Here is a 21,198-nt window from a genome sequence, read left to right as displayed (position 1 = left end):
CCCAGCAATTCCACTTCTAAGTATATATGCCCCAAAGAAATGAAAACATATGTCAGCACAAAAGGTACACAGATGTTTACAGTAGCATGATTCATAATAGCCAGAAAGTGAAAACAACGTAAATACCCATAAACAAATAAATAAAGTATATATCCACACCATGGCACCCTGTCACCCAGACTGGAGTGCAGTGGTGTGATCCTGGCTCACTGCAACCTCTGCCTCCCAGGCTCAAGCCATCCTCCCACCTCAGCCTCCCTAGTAGCTGGGACTACAGGCATGTGTCATCACAACTGGGTAATTTTTTTTTTTTTTTTTTTTTTTTTTTTTTTTGAGACAGAGTCTCGCTCTGTCGCCCAGGCTGGAGTGCAGTGGTACAATCTCGGCTCACTGCAACCTCCACCTCCCGGGTTCACGCCATTTTCCTGCCTCAGCCTCCTGAGTAGCTGGGACTACAGGCACCCGCCACCATCCCCAGCTAATTTTTTGTATTTTTAGTAGAGACGGGGTTTCACCGTGTTAGCCAGGATGGTCTCAATCTCCTGACCTTGTGATCCGCCCACCTCGGCCTCCCAAAGTGCTGGGATTACAGGCATGAGCCACCGCGCCCAGCAATTTTTGTGTTTTTTGTAGAGATGAGTTTTCGCCCTGTTGCCCAGGCTGGTCCTCGGTTCAGCTGGGCACAGTGGCTCACGCCTGTAATCCCAGCACTTTGGGAGGCCGAGGTGGGTGGATCACGGGGTCAGGAGTTCAAGACCAGCCTGGCCAACATGGTGAAACCCTGTCCTACTACAAATACAAAAATTAACCGAGTGTGGTTTTGCCAGCCTGTAATCCCAGCTACTTGGGAGTCCGAGGCAGGAGAATCGCTTGAATCTGGGAGACAGAGGTTGTAGTGAGCTGAGATCGCGCCACTACACTCCAGAGTGGGCGAACAAGTGAGACTCCGTCTCAATAAATAAATAAATAAATAAAAATAAAAATAAAGGCATTTCCGTCTTGAAGACCCTTCTTAGCCAGGCTGGCAGGAAACATGACTTCAGTTCTAGAGGCTCAGGAGTTTCAAGGGGAAGGACAAGGTGGGACTGGTTCTTGGTCACTGGTCCTCCCAAGTTTCTGCAGGGCTGCCCATCTTCACAAATCAGCTTGGGACAGCTCACATTGAGCAGCTCCCCACTGTCCTCCCATCCCCCTGGATCCTAATAGCCCATATATACCGGGAAGACCCCTGCTGTCTTTCAGCATTACCCCACCCAGGAAACAAGTGCAGCAAAAACCTTTCCCTTGTTGCACAATAACCCATAGAGGTGGGAAGTGGAGCTTGAAACAGTGTGACTACGTCAGGCCCAGGGAACAGGGGGGCAGAGGGGGGCAGTTCCCCAGAGAGGGCATCTTTCTCTAATTGCAGAAAGGTATGCTACAGGCCAGTAGGAAACCATTCATCTCTGGTTTCCCAGTCTAGCCCTGGCACGCTGTTGACCCTCAGTTAATGATACCTCGTGTGTGTATGTGTGTGTGTGTGTGTGTGGTTTTATTTATTTGAGTCATAACTACATCTCCCACGTGGCATGGTTGGGAAGGCCCCTGGACTCCAGGATCTATAGACCTCCCTTAGCCTCCCCCTAATTGCCCCAGTCCTGGTGAGACGGTCTTTTTGAAAATTGTAACAGTGAAGGCCGAGTGTGGTGGCTTATGCCTGTAATTCCAGCATTTTGGGAGGCTGAGGTGGGTGGATCACCTGAGGACAGGAGTTCGAGACCAGCCTGGCCAACATGGTGAAACCCGGTTGCTACTAAAAATAGAAAAATCTTGGCCGGGCGCGGTGGCTCACACTTGTAATCCCAGCACTTTGGGAGGCCGAGGCGGGCGGATCACAAGGTCAAGAGATCGAGACCATCCTGGCTAACATGGTGACACCCCGTCTCTACTAAAAAATACAAAAATTAGCTGGGCATGGTGGCGGGCGCCTGTAGTCCCAGCTACTAGGGAGGCTGAGGCAGGATAATCGCTTGAACCTGGGAGGCAGAGGTTGCAGTGAGCCGAGATCGCGCCACTGCTCTTCAGCCTGGGCAACAGAGCGAAACTCCATCTCAAAAAAAAAAAAAAAAGAAAAGAAAAAAAGAAACTTTATGAATTTGTGTTGGGCTACATCCCAAGCCGTTCTGGGCCACCTGCGACCCGCAAGCCAAGGTTTGGACAAGCTTGGTTTAAATGATCGTAGCCTTTCCCCAGAACTGAACCACCTTTGTAAAGCAGACGAAAGACCCACCAGGTTAAGAGGATGAGGAGCCTGAATTTTGCTAACGTGTAGACATAAATCATTACCAGCCATCATTCCAGAGGCCACAAGATTTGCAACTCCCCCAGTTATTTCTGCAGATAACATCCCTACTGCAGAACCTAAGACTTGGCCTTTCAAGATGTCTTCTCAGGCTTTTGCGTTTCTTGTGACCGATGACTCCGCCCAGACCCTGACACCCACAGACTAGTTCCATGGCCACACTCAGAAGTTGACTCCCTGACCAGGCAATCCTTGAAAAACCCTCGCCTCTGAATTTTCAGAGAGATTGCTTTGAGTCGTAACTATACCTCCCACGTGGCGTGGTTGGTTTGGGATGGGTTCAAGCAATTCTCCTGCCTCAGCCTCCCGAGTAGCCGGGATTACAGGCATCCACCACTATGCCCAGCTATTTTTTTTGTATTTTTAGTAGAGACAGGGTTTCACCATATTGGCCAGGCTGGTCTCGAACTCCTGACCTTGTGATCACCCGCCTCAGCTTCCCAAAGTGCTGAGATTACAGGCGTGTGCCACCGTGCCTGGCCTAAACTCTCTCTTTATTGCAATGCCCTACTCTCAGTGAATTGGTTTTGCCTGTTCAGTGGGCAGCAAGAATCCACTGAGGGGTTATCTGGTCAGAGGTGGGAGCCCTTCTTCCTCCACATGTTCTCAAGGAGCTCTGCCTAGGCCAGGGAACTTTCTCCGGCTCACTCCTGGCAGGCTGCAGCTTTCTGCCCCACCATGCCATTTCCCTGGGGCAGCAAACACAGGGAAAGGGAAGCGGAAAATACAGGAGAAAACAGAGAGAACATCACGATCCTATCTCTCCACACAGGCAAAGCACCTGGCACCTGTCAGAAGCTCCGTGTAGCTCATCACAGGGCGCCGCCCTTCCTCCATCGTTTGCATAAAATCACAACAGCGTGTTAGGTCCTCAGAGCTCAGATGTCACCTCCCTTGATTTCACATCAGTGAAGAGCCTGGTGTTCCTCCCCACCGTTTTCAGCTTGGTGTCTGTCTCTGGGGACTGAGCCTCATTCATCTCTGGTTTCCCAGTCTAGCCCTGGGCACACTGTTGACCCTCAGTTAATGATACCTCGTGTGTGTGTGTGTGTGTGTGTGTGTGTGTGTGTGTTTGTGGTTTTATTTATTTATTTATATATGAGACAGAGTCTTGCTCAGTCTCCCAGGCTGGAGTGTAGTGGTGCTCTCAGCTCACTGCAACCTTTGCCTCCCAGGTTCAAGCCATTCTCCTGCCTCAGCCTCCGGAGTAGCTGGGACTACAGATGCGCGCCACCATGCTCAGCTAATTTTTAGTAGAGACAGGGTTTCAGCATGTTTACCAGGCTGGTCTTGAACTCCTGACCTCAGGTGATCCACCCACCTCGGCCTCCCAAAGTGCTGGGATTACTGCCACCACACCCGTCCCTGTTTTTGTTTTGTTTTTTGTTTTGTTTTGTTTTGTTTTGTTTGAGACAGGGTCTTGCTCTGTCGTCCAGGATGGAGTGCAGTGGCTTGATCTCAGCTCACTGCAACCTCCACCTCCCAGGTTCAAGCGATTCTCCTACCTCAGCCTCCCGAGTAGCTGGGATTACAGGCATGCACCACCATGCCTGGCTAATTTTTTGTATTTTTAGTAGAGACTGAGTTTCTCCATGTTGGTCAGGCTGGTCTCAAACTCCGGACCTCAGGTGATCCACCCGCCTCGGCCTCCCAAAGTGCTGGCATTACAGGCCTGAGCCACTGCGCCCAGCCGTGCCCGGTGTTTTTATTCACTCAGTCTGGCAACCTAGTTCCTGCACCTCTGACAGGGACTTAGGGGACTGCCTGAGTAATATAGCTCCAACCCAGGCCCAAAACTCTGCCCTTGCATCTGCCTAGGAGCCTCCTTCCCAAACTCCCCCTCTAGGCCATAGAAGGGCTGGAGCTCAGAGATTCCTGAGGGAGTTGCTCCACTACCCTCCTGATTCTCTGCTCTCTCTGGGCCTCATTTTCCTCCTCTAGAAAATGACTGTTTCTCTGCCCCATCTACCTCCCAGCCTTTCCCAAGGATCAAACTCCTCAGCAGGATGGGTCAGAGATCCTCAGCTAACATGCCCGAAGTAAAAGGGGTTTGTAGGGAGTTTCTGAATCACAGCAGGACTTTGAGGGAATAGGACAAGGGTCTTTCTTTTTTTTTTTTCTTCCCGAAGCAGTTTGTAAACCAGTTAAACCACTCAATGATAACTGACTCAGGCCAGGATCCTGGCTAGATGCAGAAACCATTATATGAAGTTTACTGGGGATCAGGGCATTCACAGGGTATCAAAGCAAAAGGTTATCTTACATCGGGGAGGCCTGGCAGGCGCCACCAACAATGGGACAAGCTGACATCACATACCTGTACCTCCCGATCCCATCGGTCTCCAGATTAAAGGAGACTAAAGAGACTTTCCAAGTAAATGCAATGCTTGACCTGGGATTAGAGCCTGGGTCAGAAAAAAAAAGAATAGCTAGAAAGGACTTTATGGGGTAATTGGGAATATGGACAGATAATAGCATCGGGTCAATGTTAAGTTTCCTGAATTTGATAATCACACAATGTAGGAGAGCGACCCTGTTCTTGGGAGAAGTGTGGGGAAGTGTTTAGGGGTGAAGGGTCAAGTGTCTGCAACTAATTGTCACATGGTTCACCAAAACCAAATAGAGAGATAGGGAGATAGAGAGAAAAGCAGGGAGAAAGAGAAAGAGAGCTGAAATGATAACCACTGGTGAATGTGATTGTTGTATTTATACTATTCTTGCAACTTCTCTGTACGTTAAATATTTTTCCCGAACAAAAGTCTGAGGGAGAATAAATATAAAATATCAGAAGCAGAAGGAGCTTTAAAGACCTCGAGGTCTGCCCGCCCTCTCTCAGACAAGTGCCCTGAGAAGGAAAGGCCTTGGCCTGCGGTCACTCCATGAGCCGTAGCAGAGCTGGCCAGACCCAACCTTGCTAGCTGCAAACACGAGGCCCCAGCCCAGGGTCTGAGAGCTCCCAAGAACAGCAGGCGAGCCTCTAGTCAATGTCCTTCCTGTTTCGTCTCCCTGCTCCCCGGGGCTGCCTCACAGTCAGCACCTTGCAGGAGGTGAGCAGCCCCCATGAGCTTCAGGGGAGAAACCTACCCCTCCCTTTCCAAAGAAACTGGACCCCCAACTTCCCTCAACCTGCTCTGCTGATCACACTGGGGAGACATCCCTACCTCCCTGGGTGCAGGCAGGATTAGACCTCAGGGTAAAAAGGAGGGCTCAGAGCAAAAACGATATGTTATTTTATTTTATTTTTTATTTTATTTTTTGAGACAGAGTCTCGCCCGTTGCCCAGGCTGGAGTGCAGTGGTGCAATCTCGGCTCACGGCAACCTCCAACTCTCGGGTTCAAGCAATTCTCCTGCCTCAGCCTCCTGAGTAGCTGGGACTACAGGCGCCCTCCACCATGCCTGGCTAATTTTTGTATTTTTAGTAGAGACGGGGTTTCACCATGTTGGACCAGGCTGGTCTCGAACTCCTCAGGTGATCTGCCTGCCTTGGCCTCCCAAAGTGCTGGGATTACAGGTGTGAGCCACCAAGCTTGGCAGAAAAAAGGACATTTTAACAGTGTCCCCTGGAAAGCAGCAAGTTCTGGGGCCTCACTTGGCTGTTGCAAGCAGATCCAAACCCCAGAAAGGAAATGTGTTGGGAGCTGAGGCCCAGATCAATAAATGGGCAAAATAAACACCCTTGGCACAGTCCCGTGCCAGGGTTGGGGGCAGCCAGAGGACAGGATTGCTGGAACTGGGGACCAAGCCAGCTGGAGGGTATGGACAATGAGGGGTCTCCAGTGACCCCATCTTTTTTTTTTTTTTTTGAGAGAGAGAGAAATATGCAACTGGACAATTTGTTAGCTTTTCTTTTTTTGAGATGGAGTCTCTCTCAGTGGCCCAGGCTGGAATGCAGTGGTGTAATCTCAGCTCACTGCAACCTCCGCCTTCCGGGTTCACGCCATTCTCCTGCCTCAGCCTCCCGAGTAGCTGGGACTACAGGCATCCACCACTATGCCCGGCTAATTTTTTTTGTATTTTTAGTAGAGACGGGGTTTCACCGTGTTAGCCAGGATGGTCTCGATCTCCTGACCTCATGATCCACCCACCTCAGCCTCCCAAAGTGCTGGGATTACAGGCGTGAGCTACCGTGCCCGGCTAGCTTTTCTTTTCTTTTTTTTTTTTTTTTGAGTCTCAAACTCCTGACCTCAGGTGATCCATTCACCTCAGCCTCTCAAAGTGCTGGGATTACAGGCGTGAGCCACTGCGCCTGGCCTGTGTGTTTTTCTTTTCCTCTTTTTGTTAGCTTTTCAATTAAAAAAAGACACCTAACCCATGTAGTGTCATCTTTCTACAACCAGTGTTCCCATGGGGGTAAAACTATTCAGATTACTTGCACGTAAAAAATAATTTAACCTTTAACATGAAAATATGTGGCAAAACCCAGAAAGATCCATCATGAATCCAAGATACTTTCAGCAAAAAGTTATACCAAAATAAATAAAATAAAATAAAATTGAAATAATGCTTAGCTGATCCCAAGTCAAGATTTACTTTTGTATTCTATGGCAGTAGGTCCCTCCCTCCACACTGCCCCCAGAGTTCCCTCTTTAAAACCAGTAGGTGAGCTGGGCACTGTGGCTCACGCCTGTAATCCTAGCACTTTGGGAAGCAGAGGCGGGTGGATCATGAGGTCATGAAATCGAGACCATTCTGGCCAACATGGTGAAACCCTGTCTCTACTAAAAATACAAAAATTAGTTGGACATGCCGGGCGTGGTGGCTCACGCCTATAATCCCAGCACTTTGGGAGCCCGAGGCAGGCAGATCACCTGAGGTCAGGAGTTCGAGAACAGCCTGACCAACATGGAGAAACCCTGTCTCTCCTAAAAATACAAAATTAGCTGGGCGTGGTGGCACATGCCTGTAATCCTCGCTACTCGGGAGGCTAAGGTAGGAGAATCACTTGAACCTGAGAGGCGGAGGTTGCGGCGAGCCGAGATCGCACCATTGCACTCCAGCCTGGGCAACAAGAACGAAACTCTGTCTCAAAAAATATAATAATAATAATAATAATTAGCTGGGCATGGTGGCACGCACCTGTAGTCCCAGCCACTAGGGAAGCTGAGGCAGGAGAATCGCTTGAACCCCGGAGGTTGCAGTGAGCCGCGATTGCAGTGAGCCTGGCAACGGAGCAAGACTCCGTCTCAAAAAAGAAAAACCAAAAAAACAAACAAACAAACAAACAAAAAACAGTAGGTCAGGTGGGTGGGTAGGCAGACGGGCATGGTGGCTCATGCCTGTAATCCCAGTGCTCCGGGAGTGGCAGGATGGCTTGAGCTGCAGTGAGCTGTGACTGCATCACTACACTCCAGCCTGGGCATCAGAGCGAGATCTCTTCTCTGGGTAAATAAACCCAGTAAGTCACTCCCTCAGCTACCTAGATCCTGCAGGGCTCCCCATTCTCCTTGACATTCCAGTTCTTTCCACCCGGGGCTCCACATTGCCTCCCCAACGTCACATCGCACCCCAGCTCGGCTGTATCAGCCTCTCTAACCTTGCCCATCAGGCCTCTGTTCACCTGTCTCCACCTCCAGGCCCTGCCAGCAAGGCGCTTCTCCCTTTCTCTGCCTGGTCTGTGCCACGTTGCCTGAACACACAGCCCACCCCATCCCCTCAGAGCACCAGGAGCTCACATCTGGGTCCAAGACCCTACCAGGAGAGCAAGGCAAGAGAATGATGCTAAGGCCCAGCATGAGCCTACACAGAGAAGGTGCCCACTGTCTGTCAAATTCATCCATTCAACAAGTATTTAGACTGCTCATCGTGGCTCACGCTTGTAATCCCAGCACTTTGGGAGGCCAAGGTGGGAGGATGGCTTGAACCCAGGAGTTCCGGACCAGCCTGGGCAACATAGTGAAACCCATCTCTACAAAAAAATGCAAAAATGGCCGGGCGCGGTAGTTCCCACCTGTAATCCCGGCACTTTGGGAAGCCGAGGCAGGTGGATCACCTGAGGTCGGAAGTTCGAGACCAGCCTCACCAACATGTTGAAACGCCGTCTCTACTAAAAATACAAAATTAGGCCGGGCTCGGTGGCTCACGCCTGTAATCCCAGCACTTTGGGAGGCCGAGGCGGGCGGATCACGAGGTCAGGAGATCGAGACCATCCTCGCTAACATGGTGAAACCCCGTCCCTACTGAAAATACAAAAAATTAGCCGGGCGCGGTGGGGCGCCTGTAGTGCCAGCTACTCGGGAGGCTGAGAATGGCGTGAACCCTGGAGGCGGAGCTTGCAGTGAGCCGAAATGGCGCCACTGCATTCCAGCCTGGGGAACAGGGCGAGACTCCGTCTCAAAAAAAAAAAAAAATAGCTGGTTAGCCGGATGTGGTGGCACATGCCTGTAATTTCGGGAGGCTGAGGCAGGAGGATCTGTTGAACCCTGGAGGCGGAGTTTGCGGTGAGCCGAGATCGCGTCAATGCATACCAGCCTGGGCAACAAGAGCGAAACTGCGTCTCAAAAAAAAAAAAAAAACAATTAGCCGGACGTGGTGGCACGTGCCCAGCTACTCAGGAGGTTGAGGGAGGAGGAACACTTGAGCCTGGGAGGTTGAGGCTAAAGTGAGCTGTGATCAGGCTCCTGCATTCCAGTCTGGGCAAGAGTGAGACCCTGCTTTACCAAAAAAAAAAAAAAAAAAAAAACGTATTTATTGAGCACCTACTATATGCTAGGCTCTGTGTGGCTAGGCTCTGGGGATGTACGGGACTTCAAACCAGATAGGGCCTTGCCCTCCGGGAGCGCACAGTCCACTGGGATGGGGTGGGAGTGGGGGAAACACGCAGGAGGCCTTCAGCTAAGTGGGACAAAGATCACTCCACAGTGGGACAATGGCTTGGGGAGCGGAGGCGCCGCCGGGGAGGAGGCTCCGGGCGGGCCGTGCTGAGACCGCAGCATTTAACCCGGCCCGAGGCAGCTGGGAACAGTGCTGCCCAGGGAACTGCAAATTCAAAGGCCCGGGGAAGGGCCGCGCTGAGCAGCTGCAGGCACAGGCCCAGGCCAGGCCAGGCAGGACCGGCCCCTGCAGTCTCGGAGGCCGGGGGAAGATTCCGCCTCTTATTCTCGCTCCCATCCGGGGGGCGCCATCTTGCTTCCTTTATGGCGGCGAACGAGGCCCAGAGAGGCCACCGTCCCGCGCGGGGCAGCACAGCGGCGGGAGAGCTCCGAGCGCAGAGGGGCGCATCCCCAGTTCCCAGTCTCCAGCCCCGGCAGAAGCAGGCGGAGCGACCCGGTCCCCGCCCCCGCGCCCGCCCCGCCCCGCGCGCCCGCCTGGCCCCTCGGCCCCGCCCCTGCTCCAGGGTGACGCGAGCCCGGGCGCGACGGTCTCGGCGGCAGCGGCGGCAGAGCGAGCGCGGCGCGGGGCCACCATGGGGGCCCAGCTCAGCACGGTAGGCGGGGAGGGGGCGCCGGGGCCGCGGGGCGTCGCGAGGGACTGGGACCGGGCGGCGAGGGGGCGGGCTGGCCTGCGGGAGGGGACGCGGGACCCGGGCCGCACCCGGCCGCACCCACTTCGCCCGCCCAGCCCGCCGCGCCCCACCCCACAAGGGCCTGGGCGAGCTACATGGTGACCGCTACTTACGCCCTGGCAGTCTGCAGCGGGGACCCAGCCCTCCTGCCCGGGGGGCGCGCCAGAGCCCAGCACCCGGGGGCACCTGGGCCCTGCCCTGGACGCCGTGGGGCCTTGGCTGCTGGAGGGACCCGTGGTTGTGAGCGTGTGTGCCGCTGAGTGTGAGTGTGTGAGCGAGCGTGTGAATGGCTTTAGAGTGAATGTGTGTGTGAGTGTGACCGTGGGTGTGAAGGGCGGGCATGGAAACGTGTGATGGTGTGTGTGTGTGTGTATGGGAGTATGTGAATGGGCGATGTCACTGACTGCGACCGAACGTGTGTGTGTGTGCGATGTCACTGAGTCAGAGGGTTTTGCACGTTTAGCAACAAGGAACAGAACCCGGATGACACTGGGGCATCCTCCCAATGCTCAGTGGGCCAGGCTCCCAGCAAGGCCAGGCTCCCACTGACCCTGCAAGCTGTGCTGGGGACCTCACACTTTGTGGTGTCAGTGCTGTTTGCCCCATTTCACAGATGGGGAAATGCAAACTAGTCTTGGCCACCGTCCCACAACGCCGCCGCCGGAAGGAGCCTGCTCCATGGGGTTTCAAAGTCCACTCTGCTGCTGTCACTCCTGGGCTGGCCTAGAGCCACCTTCCCGTCCCCCCAGGCCACCTCCTCTCCCCAGTTTCTCAAAAGTTGACCATGGTGAGGCTGGAGGCTTGAGTCTGTGTGGACATGTGGAGGCTGCGGCTGCAGAGGGCAGCTCTCCTGTCAACTGTGACCCGCTAGGCGTGGGGAGGCTGGCACAGGAGGAATCAGCCCAGTGCCCCTCCACCTCCACCTCTATGCCTGGCATCTGCCACTTGGAGGGCACCTGGGTCCTCCCTCCTTGGGGAACCAGGCAAAAGGCCTCTTGGCTTGGGTGGTTGCTAAGGAAAGTGTGGCCCAACCCAGAACTTCGGGATGTTCAGACCCCAGGCAACCTTGGCCAGGGTGAACCTGTGGGCATCACCCCAGCCTCCATGCAACACCCGGCCCATTTTTCCCCAGAAAGCATCTGCCTCCTTTATTGTTGAAATGTCCTGCCTGTGTCTCTAAAGCTTCCCCTGGTCTCCACCCAACCCTTCCCTGCTGTTTTTGGTGGTGTTCCTTACCTTCCAGCTGGTGGTTGGATTTATGGCCACGTCCCCTGCACCTGGCTGCTCCATGCATTTCTTTTTTCTTTTTTGAGATAGAGTCTCTCACCCAGACAGTAGTGCAGTGGCGCGATCATAGCTCACTGCAGCCTCAACCTCTTGGGCACAAGTGATCCTTCTACCTCAGTGTCCTGAGTACAGGCATGTGCCAATATGCCTGGCTAAGTTTTTTTTTTTTTTTTTTTTTTTGAGATGGCGTCTCTCTCTGTCACCCAGGTTGGAGTGCAGTGGCATGATCTCAGCTCACTGCAACCCCCACTTCCTGGGCTCCAGCAATTCTCCTGCCTCAGCCTCCCAAGTAGCTGGGATTACAGGCACTCGCCATCACACCTGGCTATTTTTTGTACTTTTAGTAGAGACAGGGCTTCGCCATCTTGGCCAAGCTGGTCCCGAACTCCTGACCTCAGATGATCCACCTGCCTCAGCCTCCCAAAGTGCTGGGATTACAGGAGTGAGCCACTGTGCCTGGCCTAATTTTTTGTATTTTTAACGGAGACAATGTCTTGCTATGTTGCCCAGGCTGGCCACAAACTGAGCTCAAGTGATCGTCCCGTCCCAGCTCCTCAAAGTGCTGGGATTACAGGTGTGAACGCCGTTCTTGGCCTCATTCCATATATTTCTGTTGAATGGCTGAGCAGTCCTCTGTAAGGGGCAGAGCACTGCCTGGGAGTCGGGAGACCTCCACCAACCCTCCCCCGCCCAGCCCCATCTCTCCAAGGGTGGGTGGGGATTACCCTTTGTGGGTGCTGCTGGGATCCTCGCTTGGCCCAGAATGTCTCCAGCACATTCTGAGCCAGGCCTCCTGGCTTACGGGCTCCCCACAGTCTGGAGGAGGCTGGCTAGGGGCCTGGTGCTCTAGGTGTCTTATCTAAGACATGCAGGCCCCATGGGAGGCCTCTCCCAACACTTTGTGGGATCCAGGCCAGGGGTTGGCCCTGGAGTCTGCCAGCCACACTGGGAAAACATTGGAGCTTGGTCTGCCATCCTGAACTGTGGTTCCCCTGCCTCCCAGCCCGGCTGTGAGTGCTCAGCGATCCTGACAGGCTGACAGGTACAGTCTGCCGGGCTTTCCTACTGTCCCTGGCAGCCCCATGCTTACTCTGCGGCCCAGATCCCAGCTCTGTGTCCACCTGTTCCTTCTCCTGGGTTCCCTTCCCCCACAGTTCCCAGCCAAGCCAGAGCCCCCCACTGCAGAACTTCCTCCACTCCCTCCCACTTCCTCCCGGTTAGAACAGGACCAGGAGGGAGGTGCCGCTCAGATTCTGGCAGGACCACTGGCGGGCAGGCAGGGGACAGGTAAGCAAGTCACCCGACTGGCTTGTCTAAGCTCCAGGGCAGGGAGCTGGCACCTGGGGAGGACCGGGCCTGCCAGGTCGGGGGCCCTGGCAGCTCTCTCTGCCCACCCCAAACCTGGCCTGGGCAGAGTGGAGGCCAGGGTCCCAGTGGGGAATTCCAGGGGTGGGCAGCTGCGCAGGGCATTCTATGTGTGGGGAGCAGAGCTACGCAGCCCCTCAGCTATGGTGCATGAGCTGGGGGCTCCCTGGGACTCTGGCACCCTGTGTCCCTCTTCCCCTCTGTGTTATTAGAGGCAAGGAGAGGCGGGTGATGGGTTCCCTGGTGGGGCAGAGCATGGCTTGTAGGCATTAGGTCAGGGGCTGGGAGGCAGCTGTCCCCTGGGCCCCCAGGTGGCTGGGGTGAGGTGGTCTGTGTGTGTGAGTGTGTGTGTAAGTGTGCACGCAGCACAGCTGAGGAGGCACAGGGGTGGGACCTTGGCCTCAGCCATCTGCTTCCTGTTTACTTGGCCCACTGCTGGTGAGGGTGGGGGTGGTGCTGTGGACGAGGACGGGGCAGAGCCTGTTCCAACCCGTGTGGGTAGGAAGAGAGTGCACCCCACCGTGTGAGTCTGGCAGGGCCTCTAGCTTTCTGGAGGTGAAACCTTCACCCCTCCACTGCTCCTGGCTGTGGTGCACCCTCTCTGCCAGTGTCTGTCTCCCCGTCTGGCTTGAACTCGGGTGGGGCCTCCTGGCCTGTGTCCCCCGCATTGCACATGGGACCTGCCACCTTAGTGCCCACTGGGGTTTGTGCACTAAATGACTGACAGACGGTGATGGTCTGCCTGTGGCTGCCTCCCCAGATAAGAACTTTTACCTATAAAAAGCCCACCCCTTCTCTTTAGTGGCCAGAAGGTGTCCCCGGGCTCAAGTCTGTCCCCTGAGGCTTGGTTTCCTCACCTGAAGTGGGAGGAGTCATGAACAGGCTTGAGGACTGAATGAGGTGGCGTGAGCAGAGGCTGCCCGCCTGGCTCCGGGCAGCCCCTGTTGTTGGGAGCGGACACTGGAAGGAAGGTCCCTGACTCTCATCTGCTGCCCATGGCGAGCCCGGCCTTCTGAGCAGTGCCTGACTCCCAGCTCAGCCACGGGAGCTGCGTGTGTCCTCTCTGAGTGTGGAACAGGCGTGGAAACAGCCTGGAGCCGGATCCTAAGCCCACCTCTGAGGCCTGTGCTCTTGGAGGACAAGCGGGCTTTTCTGACAAACAGGACAGGCTGTGCCCCGCCCTCATCCAGGAGTCTGGGCTCTTGTCCTGGTTCTGGAAACTTGTAGGCAAAATAAAAAGACTGGGAGGGTGGGAGCCTGTTGTCCCTTCACTAATTCATTCCACAAATATTTGTTGAGTGCTTTCTGTATGGAGTGTTGGGGATACAGTGGTGACGACAGACACAGATCCTGCGGTCTGCTCCACGGCCACTTCTGGAGACTTGTGGGGAGCCGGCGGCCTGGGGTTGGAGGCCAGCATTCGGGGACTTATCGGAGCCACTAATACGCGGGTGTCTTTTTCTTGGCCCACCGCCCACCCAGGCTCACGTCCATGGGTTTAGGTTTAGGGCAAGGGAGGGAAGTGGGAAAGCAACAGAAAATCAGAAACCAGGCTCCACCCTGGGCCTCCTTGAGCTACATTTGTCCCCTCATTGTCACACGGGGAGCCTGGTTGTTCCCACCTTGCACCACTGTGGGAGGGCCAGGGAGGAAATGGGGGAAGGTGCCTCGCAGCCCGTGAAGCCAGCTGCCCGCGGAGGGGCCTTAAGCTGGGCTGTGCACTGACACAGCTGTGCTGGAAAAACAGAACTCCAGGGAGCACCAAGCATAACTCCAGCTCCTAATGTCATTCAGGTTCATTGCCAGGGCCCCCAACAATGGTGATTTCCTGTGAATGTAACTTCTGCCAACTTTTTCCCTAGACTCTATTCCATGTGGGCGTGGTTTCTGTGACTGAGGGAGAGGTCGATAGCAGAGGAATCCTGGGAATAGTACTTGCCCCAGGGAGTTTCCAGAAGGGACCAGGGGCTGTGAAAAGTCTACCAAGGGCCTGATTAGCTAGGGAAGGGCTCATCAGGGAAGATTTGATGTTTGAGCTAGGCTCTGAGGAATGAATAGGAGTTTGCTGGTTGGATGCATGCAGAGCAAGGACATTTGGGGCAGAGAGGAGAGCATATGCAAACGCCTGAAGCAAGATGGGCTTGATGTTGAAAGAGCAAAGAGCTGGGAGGTGAGTCCAGAGTTGGGGCCATAGAGAGGGTGCCTTCAGGTAGGCAGTGGGGAGCTATGGTGGGTATTTGAGGAGGGGGTGGAGCCGCCTGTTGGTTCGGACCCCCGGGGCTGGGGGCAGGTGCTCAAGCCTCACTGTGGGAGGCAGGATGTCAGATTTGGGCTGTGAGCTCTGTGACTGGAGCAGAAAGAGTGCCCCTGTCCTGGGAGGTGGCTCAGGAAGAGCAGCACTTTGGGCTGGACATTGGGAGTCCACTCCCGGCCCACCCTGAATGGCTACATGACCTTGGCAGGTCACTTCATCTATCTGAGGGACAGATGACAGTGTCATGTGGTGAGCGATGCTTGGAGGGCTGGCTTTGGTGTACTCCGGGCAGGTCACTCCCCTTTCCTGGCCTCAGTTTCCTCACGTGCTGGGATGATCACAGTACCCGCAGCCTAGGGTTGAGGTGGGGAATATCCCAGGAAACCCGCGGCCCCTACTCAGAACAGTGCCAGCTCAGGGGCACTGACCACTGTGTGCCTCCTTTCTCCCCACCCTCCCCATCCTCCAGGTAGGGCCCGGGGAAGTGAAGCGACTCTCCTGCCATCCTTAGCTGGGACTCAAACCCTGGTCTCTCTGACCCAAGTCCACAGCTGCCAACTCGGGCCTTAAAGGAGGCCTGGGATGAGTGAAACACCTGGGCCATGCTGATTAAATGGGTGGTGGCCAGAGACCCCAGCTGGGTGGCGCTGGGCATGGGTGAGGGGCGGGCTAGGCATCCACAGCCTTCCTTTAGACCCACGGGTCAAATACCAAGGGCACCATGGAGCGAGGCCTCAGCTGCACCCGGCATGGAGGCCCTGCCTGGGAGAGAGGCCTTTTGTTTTAAGCCCAACAAAGGACCTGTAACTGTAGCCGGGCAGCTTGGAGCTGCTGGGCCGTTGCGGGGTGGGGGGTGGGGGGGCGGGGGCCAGGCCTGGTGTGAGGTTGTAGCACCCTGCCCTTCCTTCACTTGGCTATTCCACTCCTCTCAGTTGGTAGTGGCCCCGTGAGGGTGGCAGGAAAAGCTCCTGTGTGTGAGCCGGGACTTCCCAGGTTATAGACCCCTACGTGACCTGGGCCCCAGCTCATCTCATCTCACATCGCTTCAAGGAGATAGGCCAGGCAGTGGCCCTCGCTTTCTACAGACAGGACACGTGGCTCCACCAGAGCACCCTCCTCAAATTGTTGGAGAGTAGGGACTCCTGGTAGTGTTTCCAGAAGGGGAGGGGCAATGGGGCTAGGCCTTGAGAGGTTAGGAGCATCTTACCTGGCTCTGAATAGAGCAGAGGCACTTGTCTGTGTTCTGCAGGATACACTACCTCAAGGGGCCCGTAGCAGGTCCCACAAAGGAAGTAGAGAGGCCTGCACGCATGCAAGGAACTTGTTTCTCAGCTTCCTGGCACTCAAGGTGAAAAGGGAACTTGTAGGGTAATGATAAGAGAACACACATGCACATTTGCTGGGAGAACTACAGTCGGAGGTATATGGGGAGGGTGTATAAACAAGCTCTGAAACAGCTTTCTTGAGAGCCAGTGTTTTATATGAACTTTGGCTTCTCAGCCTCTCTAGTTGAACTACCAGTATGGGCTTCACACACTTTTTATTTTGAAATAATTTCAAAGTTACTGGCCGGGCGAGGTGGCTCACGCCTGTAATCCCAGCACTTTGGGAGGCTGAGGCGGGCGGATCACGAGGTCAGGAGATCGAGACCATCCTGGCTAACGCGGTGAAACCCCGTCTCTACTAAAAATACCAAAAATTAACCGGGCTTGGTGGTGGGCGCCTGTAGTCCCAGCTACTCTGGAGGCTGAGGCAGGAGAATGGCGTGAACCCAGGAGGCAGAGCTTGCAGTGAGCCGAGATCGCGCCACTGCACTCCAGCCTGGGCAACAGAGCGAGACTCCATCTCAAAAAAAATAATAATTTCAAAGTTACTGTAAAAGAGCATTTATGGGCTGGACGCGGTGGCTTATACCTGCAATCCTAGAACTTGGAAGGCTGAGGCTGGCTGTTGGCTTGAGCTCAGAAGTTTGAGATTAGCCTGGGCAACATGGTGAAACCGCATCTCTACAAAAAATACAAAAAAATTACCGAGGCCTGGTGGTACGTGCCTGTAGCCCCAGTTACTTCGGGGACTGAGCTGGGAGGATTGCTTGGGTACAAGAGGTCAAGGCTATAGTGAGCTGTGAGCTGAGATCACGCCACTGCATTCCAGCCTGGGTGATAAAGTGAAACCCTGTCTCAAAAAAAAAAAAAAAAAAAAAAAAGAGCTCTTATGTACTCTTCACCCAGATGTACCTAATGTTATTATTTGCTACATTTGCTTTATTTCTCTCTATACAGTATATATCTAATGTATGTTAAATATATTAGATACTACATGTGTGCATATCCATACAGTGGACCCTTGAATGGCATGGGGGTTAGGGGCTGACCTGTATAGTTGACAGTCCACGTATAGGCTGGGTGCAGTGGCTCATGCCTGTAATCCCAGCACTGTGGGAGGCTGAGGCGGGTGGATCACTTGAGGTCAGGAGTTCGATGAGACCAGCCTGGCCAATGAGAAAAAACCCCGGCTCTACTAAAAGTACAAAAATTGGCCAGGCGCAGTGGCTCATGTCTGTAATCCCAGCACTTTGGGAGGCCAAGGCAGGCAGATCACCTGAGGTCAGAAGTTCGAGACCAGCCTGGCCAACATGGTGAAAACCCGTCTCTACTAATGATACAAAAATTAACTGGGTGTGGTGGTGGGCGCCTGTAATCCCACCCACTTGGGATGCTGAGGCAGGAGAATCGATTGAACCCGGGAGGTGGAGGTTGCTGTGAGTTGAGATCTCACCACTGCACTCCAGCCTGGGTGACAGAGCCAGACTCCATCTCAAAAAAACAAAACAAAACAGAAAATAGAAATTAGCCAGGTGTGGTGGCGTGCGCCTGTAATCCCAGCTACTTGGGAGGTTGAGGCAGGAGAATCGCTGGAGCCCAGAAGGCGGAGGTTGGAGTGAGCCAAGATCGTGCCACTGCACTCCAGCCTGGGCCAGACCTGTCTTAAATAAAAGAAAAAAAAAAAGAAAATCCATGTATAACTTCTGGTTCCCCCAAAACTTTCCTACTAATATACTGTTGACTAGAAGCCTTACCAATAACATATTTGTATATTGTATGTATTATATACTATATTTTTACAGTAAAGTAAGCTAGAGAAAATTGTTATTTTAAAAATCATAAGGGGCTGGGTGTGGTGGCTCACGCCTGTAACCCCAGCACTTTGGGAGGCCGAGGCAGGAGGATCACAAGGTCAGGACTTCAAGACCAGCCTGACCAACATGGTGAAACCCTGTCTCTACTAAAAATACAAAAATTAGCCAGGAGTGGTGACGTGCGCCTGTAATCCCAACTACTCGGGAGGCTGAGACAGAAGAATTGCTTCAACCTGGGAGTTGGAGGTTGCAGTGAGCCGAGACCGTGCCACTGCACTCCAGCCTGGGTGACAGCAAGACTCCGTCTCAAAAAATGAATAAAGAGAAAAAAAAATCATAAGGAAGAGAAAACATATTTACTATTCATTAAGAGGAATTGGATCATCATAAAGGTCTTCATCCTTGTTCTCACGTTGAGAAGGCTGAGGAGGAGGCAGGGGGTAGTCTTGCTGTCTCGGGTGACAGAAGAGGAAGAAGATCCTTGTATAAGTGAACCACACAGAGTCCTGGCCGGGCACGGTGGCTCACGCCTGTAATCCCAGCACTTTGGGAGGCCGAGGTGGGTGGATCATGAGGTCAGGAGTTCAAGACCAGCCTGGCCAACATGGCGAAACCTTGTCTCTACTAAAAGTACAAAAATTAGCCAGACGTGGTGGTGCTCACCTGTAATCCCAGCTACTCGGGAGGCTGAGGCAGGAAAATCACTTGAACCCGGGAGGCGGAGGTCACAGTTAGCCAAGATCACACCGCTGTACTCCAGCCTGGGTGATAGAGTGAGACTCCATCTCAAATAAATAAATAAATAAATAAGTGAACCACGCAGGGTCCTTCCGGGGGGTGACCTTCAGCTGGCCATTCGGGATGATGGACTTTCCATCCCAGAACCATGGCTCCATTTGTCCGTAACCTTGTGGAGAAGACCCCAGCACTGGTGAATGCTGCTGTGACTTACTTGAAGCCTCGATTGGCCGCATTTTGATACTACACCACGGTTGAGCTGGTTCCTCCCACCCCTGCTGAGATCCCTAGAGCTATTCAGAGCCTGAAAAAAATAGTCAGTAGTGCTCAGACTGGTAGCTTCAAACAGCTCACAGTTAAGGAAGCTTTGCTGAATGGTTTGGTGGCCACTGAGGTATCGATGTGGTTTTATGTCAGAGAGATCATAGGCAAGCGTGGCATCATTGGCTAGAATGTTTGAAGACCAGTCTTAACATCTGATTATATTTGATTTATTATTTGAGTGTTGTTGGACCAGGTGTGATCAGACTGCGATCTGAATAAAATAAGATTTGTCAGAAATTTCAAAAAAAAAAGTGAATCAAGCAGTTCCAACCCATGTTCAAGGGTCAACTGTGTCTATATTTTGAACCATTTAAGAGTAAGTTGCCCCTTTGCCCCTAAATATTTCAGTGTGTATCTCCTAAGAACAAGGACATTCCTTTGCATAACCACAGAATAATTACAGGAAAGTAACATTGGTACAACACTATTATCTAATCCACAAGCCTTATTCAATTTTTTTTTTTTGGAGATGGAGTCTTGGCTCTTGTCACCCAGGCTGGAGTCCAGTGGCATGATCTCGGCTCACTGCAACCTCTGCCTCCTGGGTTCAAGCAATTCTCCTGCCTCAGCCCCCAAAGTAGCTGGGATTACAGGCATTCGCCACCACGCCCAGCTAATTTTTGTAGTTTTAGTGGAGATGGGGTTTCACCATGTTGGCCAGGCTGGCTAGATTTCATCAATTGTCTCAGTATTGTCCTTTGTAACAATTTTTTCCTGGCCCAGTGCTAACCTAAAACCATATGCTGGAGTTAGTCCTTCTGGCTCTTTGGCCTCTGTACTAGTTTACCAGGGCTGCCATAACAAATTTTCTGCAAACCAGGCAGCTGAAGACAACAGAACCTTATTCTCTTACAGTTCTGGAGGCCAGAAGTCTGAGATCCAGGTGTCCGCAGGGCAGGGCTGTGCTCCCTCTGAGGTGTAGGGGAGGATCCTTCTACCTCCTTCAGCTCCTGGAGGCTGTCAGCAGTTTTTGTTCTTTAATTTTTTGCGTGTTTTTTTTTTTTTTTTTGAGAGGGAGTCTTGCTCTGTCACCCAGGCTGGAGTGAAGTGGCATGATCTCGGCTCACTGCAACCTCCACCTCCCAGGTTCAAGTGATTCTCATGCCTCAGTGTCCTGAGTAGCTGGGATTGCAGACGCCTGCTACCATACCCGGCTAATTTTTGTATTTTTGGTAGAGACGCGGTTTTTACATGTTGTCCAGGCTGGTCTCCAACTCCTGACCTCAGGTGATCCACCTGCCTCGGCCTCCCAAAGTGCTGGGATTACAGGCGTGAGCCCCCATGCCCGGTCCCCCCGCCCTTTTTTTTTTCGAGACAGAGTCTCGCTCTGTCACCCAGGCTGGAGTGCAGTGGCACAATCTCAGCTCACTGCTACCTCCGCCTCCCAGGTTCAGATGATTCTCCTGCTCCAGCTTCCTGAGTAGCTGGGGTAGCCTGCCACCACACCCAGCTAATTTTTGTATTTTTGGTAGAGACGGGGTTTCACCATGTTGGCCAGGCTGGTCTCGAACTTCTGACCTCAAGTGATCTGCCTGCCTTGGGCTCCCAAAGTGCTCAGATTACAAGTGTGAGTTACAGCGCCTGGCCTTTTTTTTTTTTTTTTTTTTTTTTTTTTGAGATGGAGTTTCACTCTTGTTACCCAAGCTGGAGTGCAATGGCACGATCTCAGCTCACTGCAACCTCCATCTCCTAGCTTCAAGCATTTCTCCTGCCTCAGTTTCCTGAGTAGCTGGGATTCCAGGCATGCGCCACCACATCCAGCTAATTTTTTGTATTTTTAGTGGAAACTGGGTTTCACGATGTTAGCCAGGCTGGTCTTGAACTCCTGACCTCAGATGATCCACCCGCCTCAGCCTCCCAAAGTGCTGGGATTACAGGCGTGAGCCACCGCACCCAGCCTTTTTTTTTTTTTTTTTTTTTTTTTTTTTAATATGGAGTCTTGCTCTGTCTCCCAGGCTGGAGTGTGGTGGTGCGATCTTGGCTCACTGCAACCTCCTCTACAGGCAACCTCCTGCCTCAGCCTCCTGAGTAGCTGGGATTACAGGCATGCGCCACTGTGCCTGGCCAGGGATTCAGGTTTTCTAAGCAACTTTTAGGGTCTTTTTTTTTTTTTTTTTTTTAACAGAGACAGAGTTTTGCTATGTTGCCCAGCCTGGTCGTGAACTACTGGGCTCAAGCAATCTTCTGCCTCTGCCATCTGAGTAGCTGGGACCACGGGCGTGTGACACCTCAACCAGCTAACTTTTTT

At 53.2% G+C, this 21,198-nt stretch overlaps 2 protein-coding genes across 5 annotated transcripts in view; both read left to right on the top strand.

The window, feature by feature from the left end:
- Nucleotides 1-9,505: 9,505 nt before the first annotated feature.
- CYB5R3 (cytochrome b5 reductase 3) overlaps nt 9,506-21,198 on the top strand; it is a 30,985-nt gene continuing 19,292 nt past the window's right edge. Inside the window, exon 1 of one of the 4 annotated variants that reach the window (XM_001171082.6) lies at nt 9,506-9,765. In XM_001171082.6, coding sequence (XP_001171082.1) covers nt 9,745-9,765 — 21 coding nt within the window. In that variant the 5' untranslated portion in view covers nt 9,506-9,744. Of the gene's footprint in view, nt 9,766-11,860; nt 12,173-12,197; nt 12,418-14,421; nt 14,666-21,198 lie in introns of those variants that run through there. The other 3 variants (XM_009438531.4, XM_016938757.4, NM_001302418.1) reach the window with 3 other exon arrangements.
- ATP5MGL (ATP synthase membrane subunit g like) lies at nt 18,693-19,168 on the top strand. Its single transcript, XM_063807994.1, is given in 1 exon segment — nt 18,693-19,168. A coding segment is annotated over 1 exon segment (303 nt). The 5' UTR covers nt 18,693-18,774; the 3' UTR covers nt 19,078-19,168.

The sequence above is a fragment of the Pan troglodytes genome, chromosome 23, assembly GCF_028858775.2.
Source record: "Pan troglodytes isolate AG18354 chromosome 23, NHGRI_mPanTro3-v2.0_pri, whole genome shotgun sequence".
Taxonomy (NCBI): Eukaryota; Metazoa; Chordata; class Mammalia; order Primates; family Hominidae; genus Pan; species Pan troglodytes.
Note: the sequence above shows the minus strand (reverse complement) of the source record. Positions and strands in the feature narration are given on the sequence as shown.